The sequence below is a fragment of the Peromyscus californicus genome, unplaced genomic scaffold (assembly GCF_007827085.1).
Source record: "Peromyscus californicus insignis strain IS unplaced genomic scaffold, ASM782708v3 Scaffold_2__1_contigs__length_46816999, whole genome shotgun sequence".
Lineage (NCBI taxonomy): Eukaryota > Metazoa > Chordata > Mammalia > Rodentia > Cricetidae > Peromyscus > Peromyscus californicus.
The window spans coordinates 27,699,948-27,711,551 of NW_026294540.1; the positions used below are offsets into that span (position 1 = coordinate 27,699,948).

Below are 11,604 nucleotides of genomic sequence, written 5' to 3' on the forward strand. Positions count from 1 at the left end.
TCCTCAGGTATCAGCAGAACCAGAGAAGAATAAAGCTAGTGGGAAGTGGGGCTGGAGAGATGGCTCAATGGTTAAGAGCACTGACTGCTCTTCCAGAGGTCCTGAGTTCAATTCCTGGCACATGATGGCTCACAATCACCGGTAATGAGATCTGGTGCCCTCTTCTGGCTTTCAAGAACACCTGCAGGCAGAACACCCTACACATGATAAATAAATCTTAAAGGAAAAAAAAGCTACAGGGAAGGTCTGGGCCATGGGCAAGTGGGAGCTACAGCGGGTGATAGATTTGCTCAGAGTCTCTGAGGCTCCTCTGAGTCTGGGGTAAAAATCCTTCTTTTAAATCAGTTATGATACTTTCTTTCACCCCTCCGGACACAATGACAAATATCCAGTCACTGGAGTTACAGCTCGAAGGCAAAGCCTTGCCCAACTCACACCAAGCCTGACGGATGACTTGCGTTCCATCATCTGGACCCACACCTAGAAAGAGAGGACCCACCCTGACCACCACACATGCGACATGACACACTTGTGAACACAAGCGTGCATGCCTGTGTATACACACACACACAGAGAGAAGTAAATAAATGTCAAAATATTTTAAATAAAACAAAAATATTCCAAAGTGACAGTGCCACCATTATATGAAAGATAGTCCTCCTTAGTCACCTGGGTTTCAAAAGTGTAATCCAAGGTTAAGGCTTCTCCTAAAGTAATGGAACATTATCTCCCTCAACTTCCTCTATGCCGAGCAGGGATAGAACCCAGGATTTTACCCATCCTAGGCCAGCAGCGCCAACCACTGAGCCACACCCCAGCCCCTCACTGGGGGATTCTAGGCAGGTGCTCTACCACTGAGTCACACTCCAGCCCCTCACTGGGGGATTCTAGGCAGGTGCTCTACCACTGAGCCACACCCCAGCCCCTCACTGGGGGATTCTAGGCAGGTGCTCTACCACTGAGACAAACCCCTAGTCTCGAATTTAGGACAACCTGAAGTAAGGACGTAGGAAACAATGGACAGAGAAAGGAATATCCCTTGCCTAGCTCAGGTTGCCCCCTCTGGAGAGCCACAACCTCGATTCTTGGGAGTCATGTGATGGCTGCTTCGGACTCCCCCAGCCTTGAGCAGAACAACCTAGGATGGCCTTGGCTGGAGTCTGTCCCTCTCATCCCGCCCTGTAAGGATTAAGTCAGCACCTAGTGTCCTCAGAACAGAACTTTCCTTTAGGACAGTTGTCCTATCCACCTCTCCAGCTCCACAATGCCCTCAAGGACCCCTATTCTGGATGCTCCTTCTTGGCCAGCCTCCAAAGTCCCAAACAGTGCCCTCCAGTGGACAATACGAATGTTCCTCCTCCAGGAGGACCACAGATCTCAAACAGTGCCCTCCAGTGGAGGGCCCAGACATGGCATGAGAACCCACACACAAGTTACAAACTTGGGGTGCAGATTCTGTGAAAGCAATGAGGGCATCTTCCAAATCCGAATATTTTGGTTGGATGTGCTTCAGACATGAGGAAATAGAGACAAAGACAAGTGTCATGGCATTTAGCAGATAGGAACTGTCCCCAGGACCCATGTGGTAGAAGGAGAGAGCTGACTCCCACAAGTTATCTTCTGACGTCTACACACATACACACAAAATAAATACATAAAATGCAATTAAAATGTTTTAAATACCGTCAAATTTTAGATCGGTCCAGACTCCAAACAAAGTCAACATATCTGGACCTCTTTCGTAGCACTTACAATCTTAGAATTACTTTGCCCAGTAGTATGGAAACTCAAGTATTGTGTGTCAATTTCCAGAAAATGGCCTTCAAAGGCCCAGGAATGCTGTTCAATGTCCCTCCCATCCTGTTTTGGGGGCTGCAGATGTGACGGCTGATATTTCAGCAGCCTTATTACACCACACGGTGGGGGTCACTTGCTGAAGATGGTAAAGCCAGACTCCGTGAAAGAGACACCAAGGTTCCCTGTAAAAGGTCCCTGATGTTAATCAAGTGCAATGCGCCAGCCTTCCATGGCTGTCTTCTGAGCTGCTTCTTCTTCTTCTTCTTCTTCTTCTTCTTCTTCTTCTTCTTCTTCTTCTTCTTCTTCTTCCTCCTCCTCCTCCTCCTCCTCCTCCTCCTCCTCCTCCTCCCCCCTCCTCCTCCTCCTCCTCCTCCTCGTCTTCGTCTTCTTCCATATTTATGGGGGGTAGGGTACATGCATGGTGCACATGTAGAGGCCAGAAGACACCTTTCAGGGAGTTAGTTCTCTCCTTTCACTATATGGGTCCCAGGGGTGAAACTTAGGTTATAATGTTTTGTGGCAAGCGCCTTGACTGACTGGGTCATCACCCACCTCTTCCTGTTTTTATTTACTAAGCTGTCTGAGTTATGATGGGTTTATAATAGCCCTAATGTCCAAAGATCCTGTCCCAGATCTTTCCTTCGGGTGAAACAATCTCATAATTACAAAGGTCAAGAGATGAATTGCCCAGCATCACTTGTTTTGGAACAATTAGACAAGGGAACAAGATACCATCGCTAACGGCCCACTTTATGGGCCAAAAGTCCCTGCGCTTCAAGACTGGACAAGGCTGGCTCATTCATTCCCCATTTCCTTCCATGGTTTTAACAATCTAGCATTAAATCACGCTCAGAAGCTGCTTCGACTCTTTCTCTCCCACAGCAACAGTCACACACCCTCGCCCCTCTGTCCAGAGAGACCAGGAAACAGATAATGAAGGGTTGATCCCACCGGTCTTCGAAGCCAGAGTGGCAGCCTCTGGCGCCACCTGGCGACAGTGTCATCGAGTCAAGCACGGCCCCGTCGCGGGTGAGCTGGCCTGCAGATGCGTTTCCCGGCATGCCGTTGCCAGGTTCTCCAGGGACAGGAGGGGTGGGGGGTGGGGGTGGGGGGGACGTCGCAGTTTGGAGAGATGGAAATCGCACATCTGGGCGGGGTTCGACTCTGCGCTGGTGTCGCCTGGGCCAAACCTCCTGCAAGGCAGTGCGCCCTTGCTCCCAGGAGGTGACCGATGAGTGTCTGGGGCTCGAAGGAAAGCGCGTGGCGGCCACGGCGGGCATGCGTGCGCGTGCCTTCCACGCCCCCCCATCGCTCCGCGCAGCGCCCCGCACCGCACGCGCGCGCGCGCGCACGCACGTCCCCCCCACCCCCCGCGCGCGCTCTCGCGCGTGCAGGCCAGTCACCCACGCAAGCCGCGGCCGGCAGGCTCCGGAGACAGCTGCCCCCACCCAGCCCCGTGAGCCAGTTGTCCCTCTCGTGTACAGTGATCTCGCGTGGGCCCAAAGCTGCACCATTCCCACCGTCACTCGGGCGCGGATGGGTGGGAGCCTCCCTAGAAGAGGCAGGGCGCGTGGTCTGCGGGGCTCCCGAGCAGGCTAGGGGCGCCAAGGCCAGGCCGCTCCCACCTGCTAGCCGCGGCGACCAATGAAAGCTTGGCCTGGTGATGTCATGGCCCGGCCGGACCCTGGTGATGACAGCCGGAGGTCACCGGTCGTGGGGACTCGGCTCCAGCCCACCCTTGGGGGTTCCGGAAGTTTCCGCTGCTGCAGCCGAGTGCAGTTTCTCCCCGCAGCCTTCTCTGCGTGCCCTAGGCGGCCTGCCTTCTCAGCTGTGCCCGCGTCACCTCTCCCTGCCCGCGGGGGTCTCCTCCTGTGCGGAGGAGCCTGTGCTCCTGTGTCTGTTCCCACAGGTGTCCCTTCATCTCCACAGAGACGCCCCACGTCATTTTTTTCTACCAGGGGGTCCTCAGCCAGGATTTCACCTGTAGCCTCTCCTAGGCCACCCCCCGGCTCTGCCGTGGTTACGGATGCTCAAGCATGATGAGGCCTCTGATCTCTCTGGATTAGAGCCGTCCGTCTGTCCTTCCGTCCATGAAAGTCGGCCTGTCTGTGACTCGTCACCGCAGGAGGCTGCCGCCCGCGTGAGCGAGCGAGCGAGCGAGCGGTGTCTGGTGTCTCGGCGGGCTGCGGTCCGTCTACCTGTCACGTGGGCGTCTGCCCCGTCGCCGCGGGTCTGCGGGGCTGTCGGTCTGTCTGAGTCTGCACTGGAGTGTGTCTGGGCCCCCCCGTCCCCGCTCCCCGGGGTCTCGGGGTTTGAAGGGAGGGAGCAGGAGGGGAGGCGGCAGCCGGGGGAGCGGGGAGGGGCGGGGGCGGAGACAGTGGGCGGGCGGGGGCGCCGTGCGGCCCGGAGGGGTGTGTGCGGGGGGCCGGAGGCGGCTGTCACTGCCGGCTCAGCCTGCGCCGGGGAACGTTGGCCGCCTCCAGCTCCCGGCGGCGCGGCCCGACCCGGCCTGGCTTGGCCGCCTCAGGTGAGTCTCCCAACCCACCCGGGACCCTCCACCGGCTGGGGACCAATCCGCACCCCGGGGGAACCGGCGATCCTGGGATGATCGGAGCCCCCCAAACTGCACCGTCTGCCTCCCGGGGCCTGCCCGGTGGGCCTCCCGCCCCCCTACACTGCACTCCTCGGGAACTCCCGCTAGCCGCTGCACACTTACTGACGACGCTCTCAGGGCCGCCCGCCGCCTCTGCGTTCTCTTCCTGCAGGGACCCCCCCCCAAGGCCCCTTCCCCACTCTCCTCCAAGTCTGGGGACATTGGAAGACGCCCCCTGTTTGGGGCGGAGCCCAAACTGCGCAGGTTACTGACATCCAGACTGCACCACCCCCGATCCCCAGGGCCGCGACCCCAACGTCCCTACCCAGCTGAGCCCCTTGCCAGCTCCAGGACCCTCTCCTGCGGAGATTCCGTCTCTATTTTCTTTTTTTCTTTCTTTTCTAAAGGGAGGCTCAGCGGAAGCCCCGAGTTATAATTAGCCCCACTCGGGTTTCCTGATTAATCTCCACAACGCCACTATCCCCAGATCCAGGCGACCAAGGCTGGCTGGGTGATGGGTGAACGCCCGGAGGGGTAGTTCCGACCCGGGGAATTTTGATCTCTTGGCTGGAGATGCCGGAACTACAGCAGCTGTTGCCCCCAAAATAGCACCCCTGCCTTTGCAGCGGGGAGCTCCGGAGCTCCGGGAACACAGGAGTCCTGGCTCGCCCTTCAGTCCCCTCTGCGATGCTCACGATCCTTTCAGATCCCCCACACACACATCAAGGCACGGGCGGGGAGCGCTGGCCTCTTCTTGGTCTCTGCTGCTCCCGGTTGGCAGCGGCGGGCACTGCAATATGGGGATGCACAGGGGCTTGAGTCCTGGGGAGCCCCTCAAGGGGCTGGTGAGCCAATTGGCTGGAGTCGGACGAGAGGGGTGCGGCTGATGAGAAGCGAACGGGTACCAACCGGCTGTACCAGGAAGGAGATGAGGCGGAGCAGGGTGGGGCAAGGCGTGGACCGGACAGGATTTGGGATGCCTACAGGACGTGGGACTCCCAATACCTTGAATGCCCAACCCACTCCCCGAAGGCTTTGACCAACCCAGGAGAGACTCAGAGCTGAGCTTTCTTACCCTAACCGGCAAGCTCCTGGAGGACCCCACCCGTCTTTGAGGGCCCCGCCCCTGTCCTGAGGCCTGTACATAGACAGAGGCCTTTCCGACCCTGCGCTCTATGCAGGGGGTCTTAACTCAAGTCACAGAGGCAGGGGAAGGAGGTATGGGAGGCCTTGGGACTTGCTGGGTAGGGGAGAGTATGTGTTAGCCCGTCTTATCTCAGTCGGCTGCACTTGTGGTATGGGTGTGTCTGTCTGTCTGTCTGATCTTGTGTTCCCTCTGGTTTGTCTGTCGGTGTCTTGTCTCCTAGCTTGACTCCGTTTCTCCCTCCCGTTGCCAATCTGCCCCACCTCCTCTGCAACTCCTCGATAACCCTGGGGCAAAACTGCTACTTAATCTCTTCACCCTTTACCTTTTTCTCTCCCAGCAGACATCGCCTGTCTTGGCAGTCATGAGGCCTTCCCGGTATCCCCCGCACACACCCTCCCTGGCTTCTCCGCTCCTCTTCCTCCTCCTCTCCCTCCTGGGCGGAGGGGCAGGGGCTGAGGGCCGGGAAGACCCACAGCTGCTGGTAAAAGTTCGAGGGGGCCAGCTGAGGGGCATCCGCCTGAAGGCCCCTGGGGGCCCAGTCTCAGCGTTTCTGGGTATCCCCTTTGCAGAGCCCCCTGTGGGCTCACGTAGGTTTATGCCACCAGAGCCCAAGAGGCCCTGGTCAGAAGTGTTGGATGCTACCGCCTTCCAAAATGTCTGCTACCAATACGTGGATACCCTGTACCCTGGGTTTGAGGGTATTGAGATGTGGAACCCCAACCGAGCAATGAGTGAAGACTGCCTGTATCTTAATGTGTGGGCACCATATCCCAGGCCTACTTCTCCTACACCTGTCCTCATCTGGATCTATGGGGGTGGCTTCTACAGCGGAGCAACCTCCTTGGACGTGTATGATGGCCGTTTCCTGGCCCAGGTTGAGGGGACCGTATTGGTATCTATGAACTACCGCGTAGGAACCTTTGGCTTCTTGGCCCTGCCGGGCAGCAGAGAAGCCCCTGGCAATGTAGGCCTGCTGGATCAACGGCTTGCCTTGCAGTGGGTGCAAGAAAATATTGCAGCCTTTGGGGGAAACCCGATGTCGGTGACTCTGTTCGGGGAGAGTGCGGGTGCAGCCTCCGTGGGCATGCACATTCTGTCCCTGCCCAGCCGGAGCCTCTTCCACAGGGCTGTCCTGCAGAGCGGTACACCCAATGGGCCCTGGGCCACCGTGGGCGCAGGAGAGGCCAGACGCAGGGCCACACTGCTGGCCCACCTCGTGGGCTGTCCTCCAGGCGGCGCTGGCGTCAACGACACAGAGCTGATAGCCTGCCTGCGGACGCGGCCAGCTCAGGACCTGGTGGACCACGAGTGGCACGTGCTGCCTCAAGAGAGTGTCTTCCGGTTCCCCTTCGTGCCTGTGGTGGACGGGGACTTCCTCAGTGACACGCCAGAGGCCCTCATCAGTGCTGGAGATTTTCAAGACCTGCAGGTGACTAATGGTTGACTAGACGCTTCTGGGTTTCATCCATTCCTCCCCTTCCCCCAGAGACCCAAGCATGAGGGCTTACTGCATATCCACTGTTAGAGGTCCACGTTTGTGGGTCCCAAGGTCACTCCCTCCCTGTGGAGGGTTCAGACCCCATAGTGGTTGCTGGGCAAGAAAAGAAACTATGGGTATATTTTTTTCTTTCTCTCCCTCCCCTGCGCTCTGCTCCACGTAATTCTGGCTCTGTAATGGTTCGTCTCTCTGGCTGTCTGTTTGTTCATCTGTTTCTGCCTGTCTATCATCTCTCCATCCTTCCCCCTTCCCCAACTATCCTCAGGTGCTGGTGGGTGTGGTGAAGGACGAGGGCTCCTACTTTCTGGTTTACGGGGTCCCAGGCTTCAGCAAAGACAATGAATCTCTCATCAACCGGGCCCAGTTCCTGGCTGGGGTGCGGATCGGTGTACCCCAAGCAAGTGACCTGGCGGCCGAGGCTGTGGTCCTACATTATACAGACTGGCTGCACCCCGAGGACCCTGTCCACCTGAGGGATGCCGTGAGTGCAGTGGTAGGCGACCACAACGTTGTATGTCCCGTGGCCCAGCTGGCTGGGCGCCTGGCTGCCCAAGGGGCCCGGGTCTATGCCTACGTCTTTGAACACCGTGCTTCCACAATGACTTGGCCCCTCTGGATGGGGGTGCCCCATGGCTATGAAATCGAGTTCATCTTTGGGCTCCCCCTGGACCCTTCGCTGAACTACACCATGGAGGAGAGAATCTTTGCTCAGCGACTTATGAAATACTGGACCAATTTTGCCCGCACAGGGTCAGTGGTATTGGAGTGGGGACGGCCTCTGGGGCTCCAGGGGAGAGGGGTGCCCGTGGATGATAGTGGAAAGAGAAGAGAAACATCCACAAAGGAAAAGGGATGGAGAGAAAGCCAACGGTGATGCGGAGAACAGGCAGGCAGGATGGGGAGTCCTTATGAGATGGAAACGGAGCTGGACACCTTTAATCCGAGCACTCAGGAGACAGAGGACAGTTCACTCTATATATCGAGTTCCAGGCTACCTGGAACTACATAGTGAGGTCCTGTTGCGGGAGGGGTTGGGGCGAGTGCTGGACTTACGGCTTAGGGGTAAAAGGCTAAGGCTATATATGAGGCCATCCCCAGCACTGCAAAAGATAGCAAGGTGATTGGCAGGATGGTTCAAAACAGGTAAAAGGGGTTGTGCAAGCCTCATTACCTGAGCTGGATTCCTGGAACCCACATAAAGGTGCAAGGCGAGAACTGACTCCATAAATTTACCCTGACCTCTCTCTCTCTCTCTCTCTCTCTCTCTCTCTCTCTCTCTTTCTCTCTCTCTCTCTCTCACACACACACACACATCATCATCATCATCATTATTTTAAAAAATATTAAAAAGACAGAGAAAGGCAATAGAGGATTGGGGGTGTACCCAAGTTGGCAAAGTACTTACTTGCCTAGCAGGCACAAACTCTTGAGTGCACCAGATTTTGCATCACCAAAAGTAAAGATGATGTTTGTAGAAACAGGACTGCACCTACCCACACAGCTAAATGCACAATCCTAGAATTCGTATTTTATTTTGAAATACGGTCTCACTATGTATCCCCAGCTGACTTGGAATTCTCCATGTGGATCAGGCTGGCCTCAAACTCACAGAAATTCACCTGCCTCTTGAGGCCTTCTAGGTGCTGGGATTAAAAGTTTGTGGTACCATGCCCAGCTAGAAACTATTTCATTAATGGAAAGGAGAAAGTAAAAATGGAACAAGAAAACAAAGAGAAGTGGAGAAAGAGACAGAGAAGTCCCGAGGGGGGGGAGGGGGGAAAACACCCCTTGGTGTCCCGTGCCTGTAATTCCTGCGCTCTGGGAAACTGAGGCAGAAGCATTGCGGGATTGAGTTACACAGTGACACGCGCACACACGCAGATGGAGCTAGATAGACGGCTGACTGGATGGGGTAGGGAGAAGAGAGGTGAGGGGAAGGTTTCTCCACGGAGTTGAAGAGGGTCTGGAGTCAGGAAGAGGACCAACGACTTCACTCCTTATCCCTCTGGGCAGGTTGAGATTTCCCTTTCCTTCCGCAGGGACCCCAATGACCCTCGAGACTCCAAGTCCCCACAGTGGCCACCGTACACCACTGGAGCGCAGCAATATGTGAGCCTAAACCTGAAGCCCTTGGAGGTGCGGCGGGGGCTGCGCGCCCAGACCTGCGCCTTCTGGAATCGCTTTCTCCCCAAACTGCTCAGCGCCACCGGTAGGGGCGGTGTCGGGGGGCAGGGGACGGACGAGGCGGCAAGGGTTGGAAGGAGGGGAGAGAAAAGGGGTGCAAAGACAGGGTGTAATCCCTCTCTTCTCCACCTCCCCTAGCCACGGAGGCTCCCTGCACCTGCCCAAGCCCTGCCCATGGGGAGGCTGCCCCGAGGCCCAGGCCAGACTTATCCCTGTGCCTCCTCCTTCTCTTCCTTTTCCTCCTCCACTCCCGGCTTCCGTGGCTGTGACTACAGTCTCTTCCCCCTCTGGCCTCAGAGGACACTTTACTCTAGTATGTGGCTGGGAGGGAAAAAAGAGGCCCCTCTCAGGGATACAGCGCCCCACTCCCTTCTCAAGCGGAGACGAGCTAGATAGACTCAGGGATCTACACACCATTGTTTAAAGCGAAAATTCAAAAAACCCGTTTTCTTTTTCCACGTAAGATTATCACTTGCAAATTGAGCCTGATGTTGAGGGGGGACGGACCCGGGGCTAGACAGAGCCAGCTAACGGGGCTTATAACCGCCAACCATCTCTGTATCTTCTCTTTCCCCCCACCAACCCGTGGACCCTCCTGCCATTCCGATCCTGTCCGTCCCCTGCATCTTCCGGTCATTGCTCTCCTCCTCTCTCCTTCCTGCCGCCCTTCTCCACCTCTGCTCTCATTCTCCGGATCACCATCCACTGTTCTCTCTCCACCCCACCACTCGGCCCCCTGCGTGGCGTGCGTGGCGGCGCCCTCGACGGCCGCTCTCACGGTCCGACCTGCTCCGTCTCCTCCTCCCGCTCTTGCGGGGCGCCCGGGCTGCAGACACGCTGGACGAGGCGGAGCGCCAGTGGAAGGCCGAGTTCCACCGCTGGAGCTCCTACATGGTGCACTGGAAGAACCAGTTCGACCACTACAGCAAGCAGGAGCGCTGCTCAGACCTGTGACCGGGGGGCCGCAGGTCCCGCCGCCCCGCCCGAGCCCCTAGCTGTACATACACTATTTATTTAAGGGCTGGGATATAACACAACCGAGCCCCAGGCCCTGCCCACCCCGTCCCGACTCCCCCCACCAGGGGCTCCCCATCTTCTGCATGTCTGGGGCCGAGCTCCCCTCCCCGCGGTGCCTTCGCCCCTCTGGGCCGCCAATAAACTGTTACAGCCACTAGAGTCCGTGCGACGGGCGGGAAGTTGGGGCGGGGACCGAGTCTCCGAGACGCGGGGAGCAGAAGCCCCGGGATTGGTGCATACTGCTGCACCTTGCCCGCAGCATCCGGCGGAAGCAAGTCCTGGGCCCGCCCCCTTGGGCGGAGCGAGCCGGGCTTGCCCGCGCCTGTCGGAAGGCCCGGAAGTCGGTGTCCACTGGTGGCGTCCCTCCTGCTTCATGCTTCGGCTCGGTGAGGGTTCCCCGGGTCCGCGCGCCCACCCTGCCCGCAGCTAGCCCCAGCAAAGACCGGGAACCCGGAGTTCGCCCCGCCGCGGTGACAGCTGCCCCACTGAGCGCCCTGGAGCTGCTGCTCAAAGACGTGCACCTGGGCCTGGCTCTGCCCGTCCAGGGTCCCGCCCGCCTGGCCCTCCTCTCCGGCCACTACCTTTACTATCACTACGGCTGCGACGGCCTGGATGACCGCGGCTGGGGATGCGGCTACCGCACCCTGCAGACACTGTGCTCTTGGCCCGAGGGCCAGTCTCGGGCGTGCCTGGGCTGGCAGCCATACAGGCTGCCCTGGAGGACATGGGCGACAAGCCGCCCGGGTTCCGGGACTCTCGGGATTGGATCGGCTGTGTAGAGGCCAGCCTCTGCCTGGAACACTTCGGAGGACCTCAGGGACGCCTATGCCACGTGCCCCGTGGAGCCGGACTTGTGGGAGAACTGGAGCGGCTCTATTCCCACTTCCTGGAGGGCGGCGGCCCAGTAATGGTGGGAGGGGACGCAGATGCTCAGTCCAAAGCCTTGCTGGGAGTCTGCGAGGGGCCAGGTAGGGACACCTATGTCCTGACACTGGACCCACACTACTGGGGCACTCCGAAGAGCCGTAGTCAACTGCAAGCTGCTGGGTGGGTGGGCTGGCGAACGGTAAGCAGCGTCTTTGATTCCAATTCCTTCTACAACCTCTGCTTGACCAGACGTACCTGATCAACGCACTCAGCCTGCACTGTGGGACTGGCACCTATTACTTCTCACAGGTGCCCAGCAGACAAGTCTTTTCCAGCACCAACAATCTGGGACAGGGGCAATGACACAGGCAGGTAGATCTAAGTTCAAAGCCAGCCTGAAATTCTAGGCTAGGCAGGGTTACAGAGAAAGACACTGTTCTCAAAATAATAATAAACTGGTATAATTCAGCTTACTATGGTCCAGCCTGTGTCTGGGAAAAG

At 57.8% G+C, this 11,604-nt stretch overlaps 2 protein-coding genes across 4 annotated transcripts; both read left to right on the forward strand.

Moving 5' to 3' along the window:
- Nucleotides 1-3,200: 3,200 nt before the first annotated feature.
- On the forward strand, nucleotides 3,201-10,395 carry Ache (acetylcholinesterase (Cartwright blood group)). Of its 3 annotated transcripts, none has more exons than XM_052754066.1 (5): nucleotides 3,201-4,324; nucleotides 5,875-6,966; nucleotides 7,301-7,785; nucleotides 9,075-9,244; nucleotides 10,052-10,395. In XM_052754066.1, the coding sequence occupies exons 1-5, from the start codon at nucleotides 3,824-3,826 to the stop codon at nucleotides 10,171-10,173; spliced, it is 2,370 nt and encodes a 789-aa protein (XP_052610026.1). In that variant the 5' UTR covers nucleotides 3,201-3,823; the 3' UTR covers nucleotides 10,174-10,395. The 3 variants fall into 3 exon arrangements, with proteins under 3 accessions (XP_052610026.1, XP_052610027.1, XP_052610028.1); XM_052754067.1 differs by having other exon boundaries at nucleotides 5,878-6,966; XM_052754068.1 differs by having other exon boundaries at nucleotides 4,208-5,608; nucleotides 5,878-6,966.
- On the forward strand, nucleotides 10,320-11,576 carry Ufsp1 (UFM1 specific peptidase 1 (inactive)). The gene is given in 3 exon segments (XM_052754989.1): nucleotides 10,320-10,348; nucleotides 10,397-10,911; nucleotides 10,914-11,576. Coding segments are annotated over 3 exon segments (993 nt in total). The 3' UTR covers nucleotides 11,363-11,576.
- Nucleotides 11,577-11,604: the final 28 nt, after the last annotated feature.

What these genes read in the sequence shown, in the direction of transcription:
- Ache (XM_052754066.1), top strand. Translation starts at nt 3,824, where the DNA reads ATGCTCAAGCATGATGAGGCCTCTGATCTCTCTGGATTAGAGCCGTCC. An exon ending in GCCTGGCTTGGCCGCCTCAG is followed by an intron (nt 4,325 to 5,874) that starts GTGAGTCTCCCA and finishes TTTCTCTCCCAG; the next exon opens with CAGACATCGCCTGTCTTGGC. An exon ending in GAGATTTTCAAGACCTGCAG is followed by an intron (nt 6,967 to 7,300) that starts GTGACTAATGGT and finishes AACTATCCTCAG; the next exon opens with GTGCTGGTGGGTGTGGTGAA.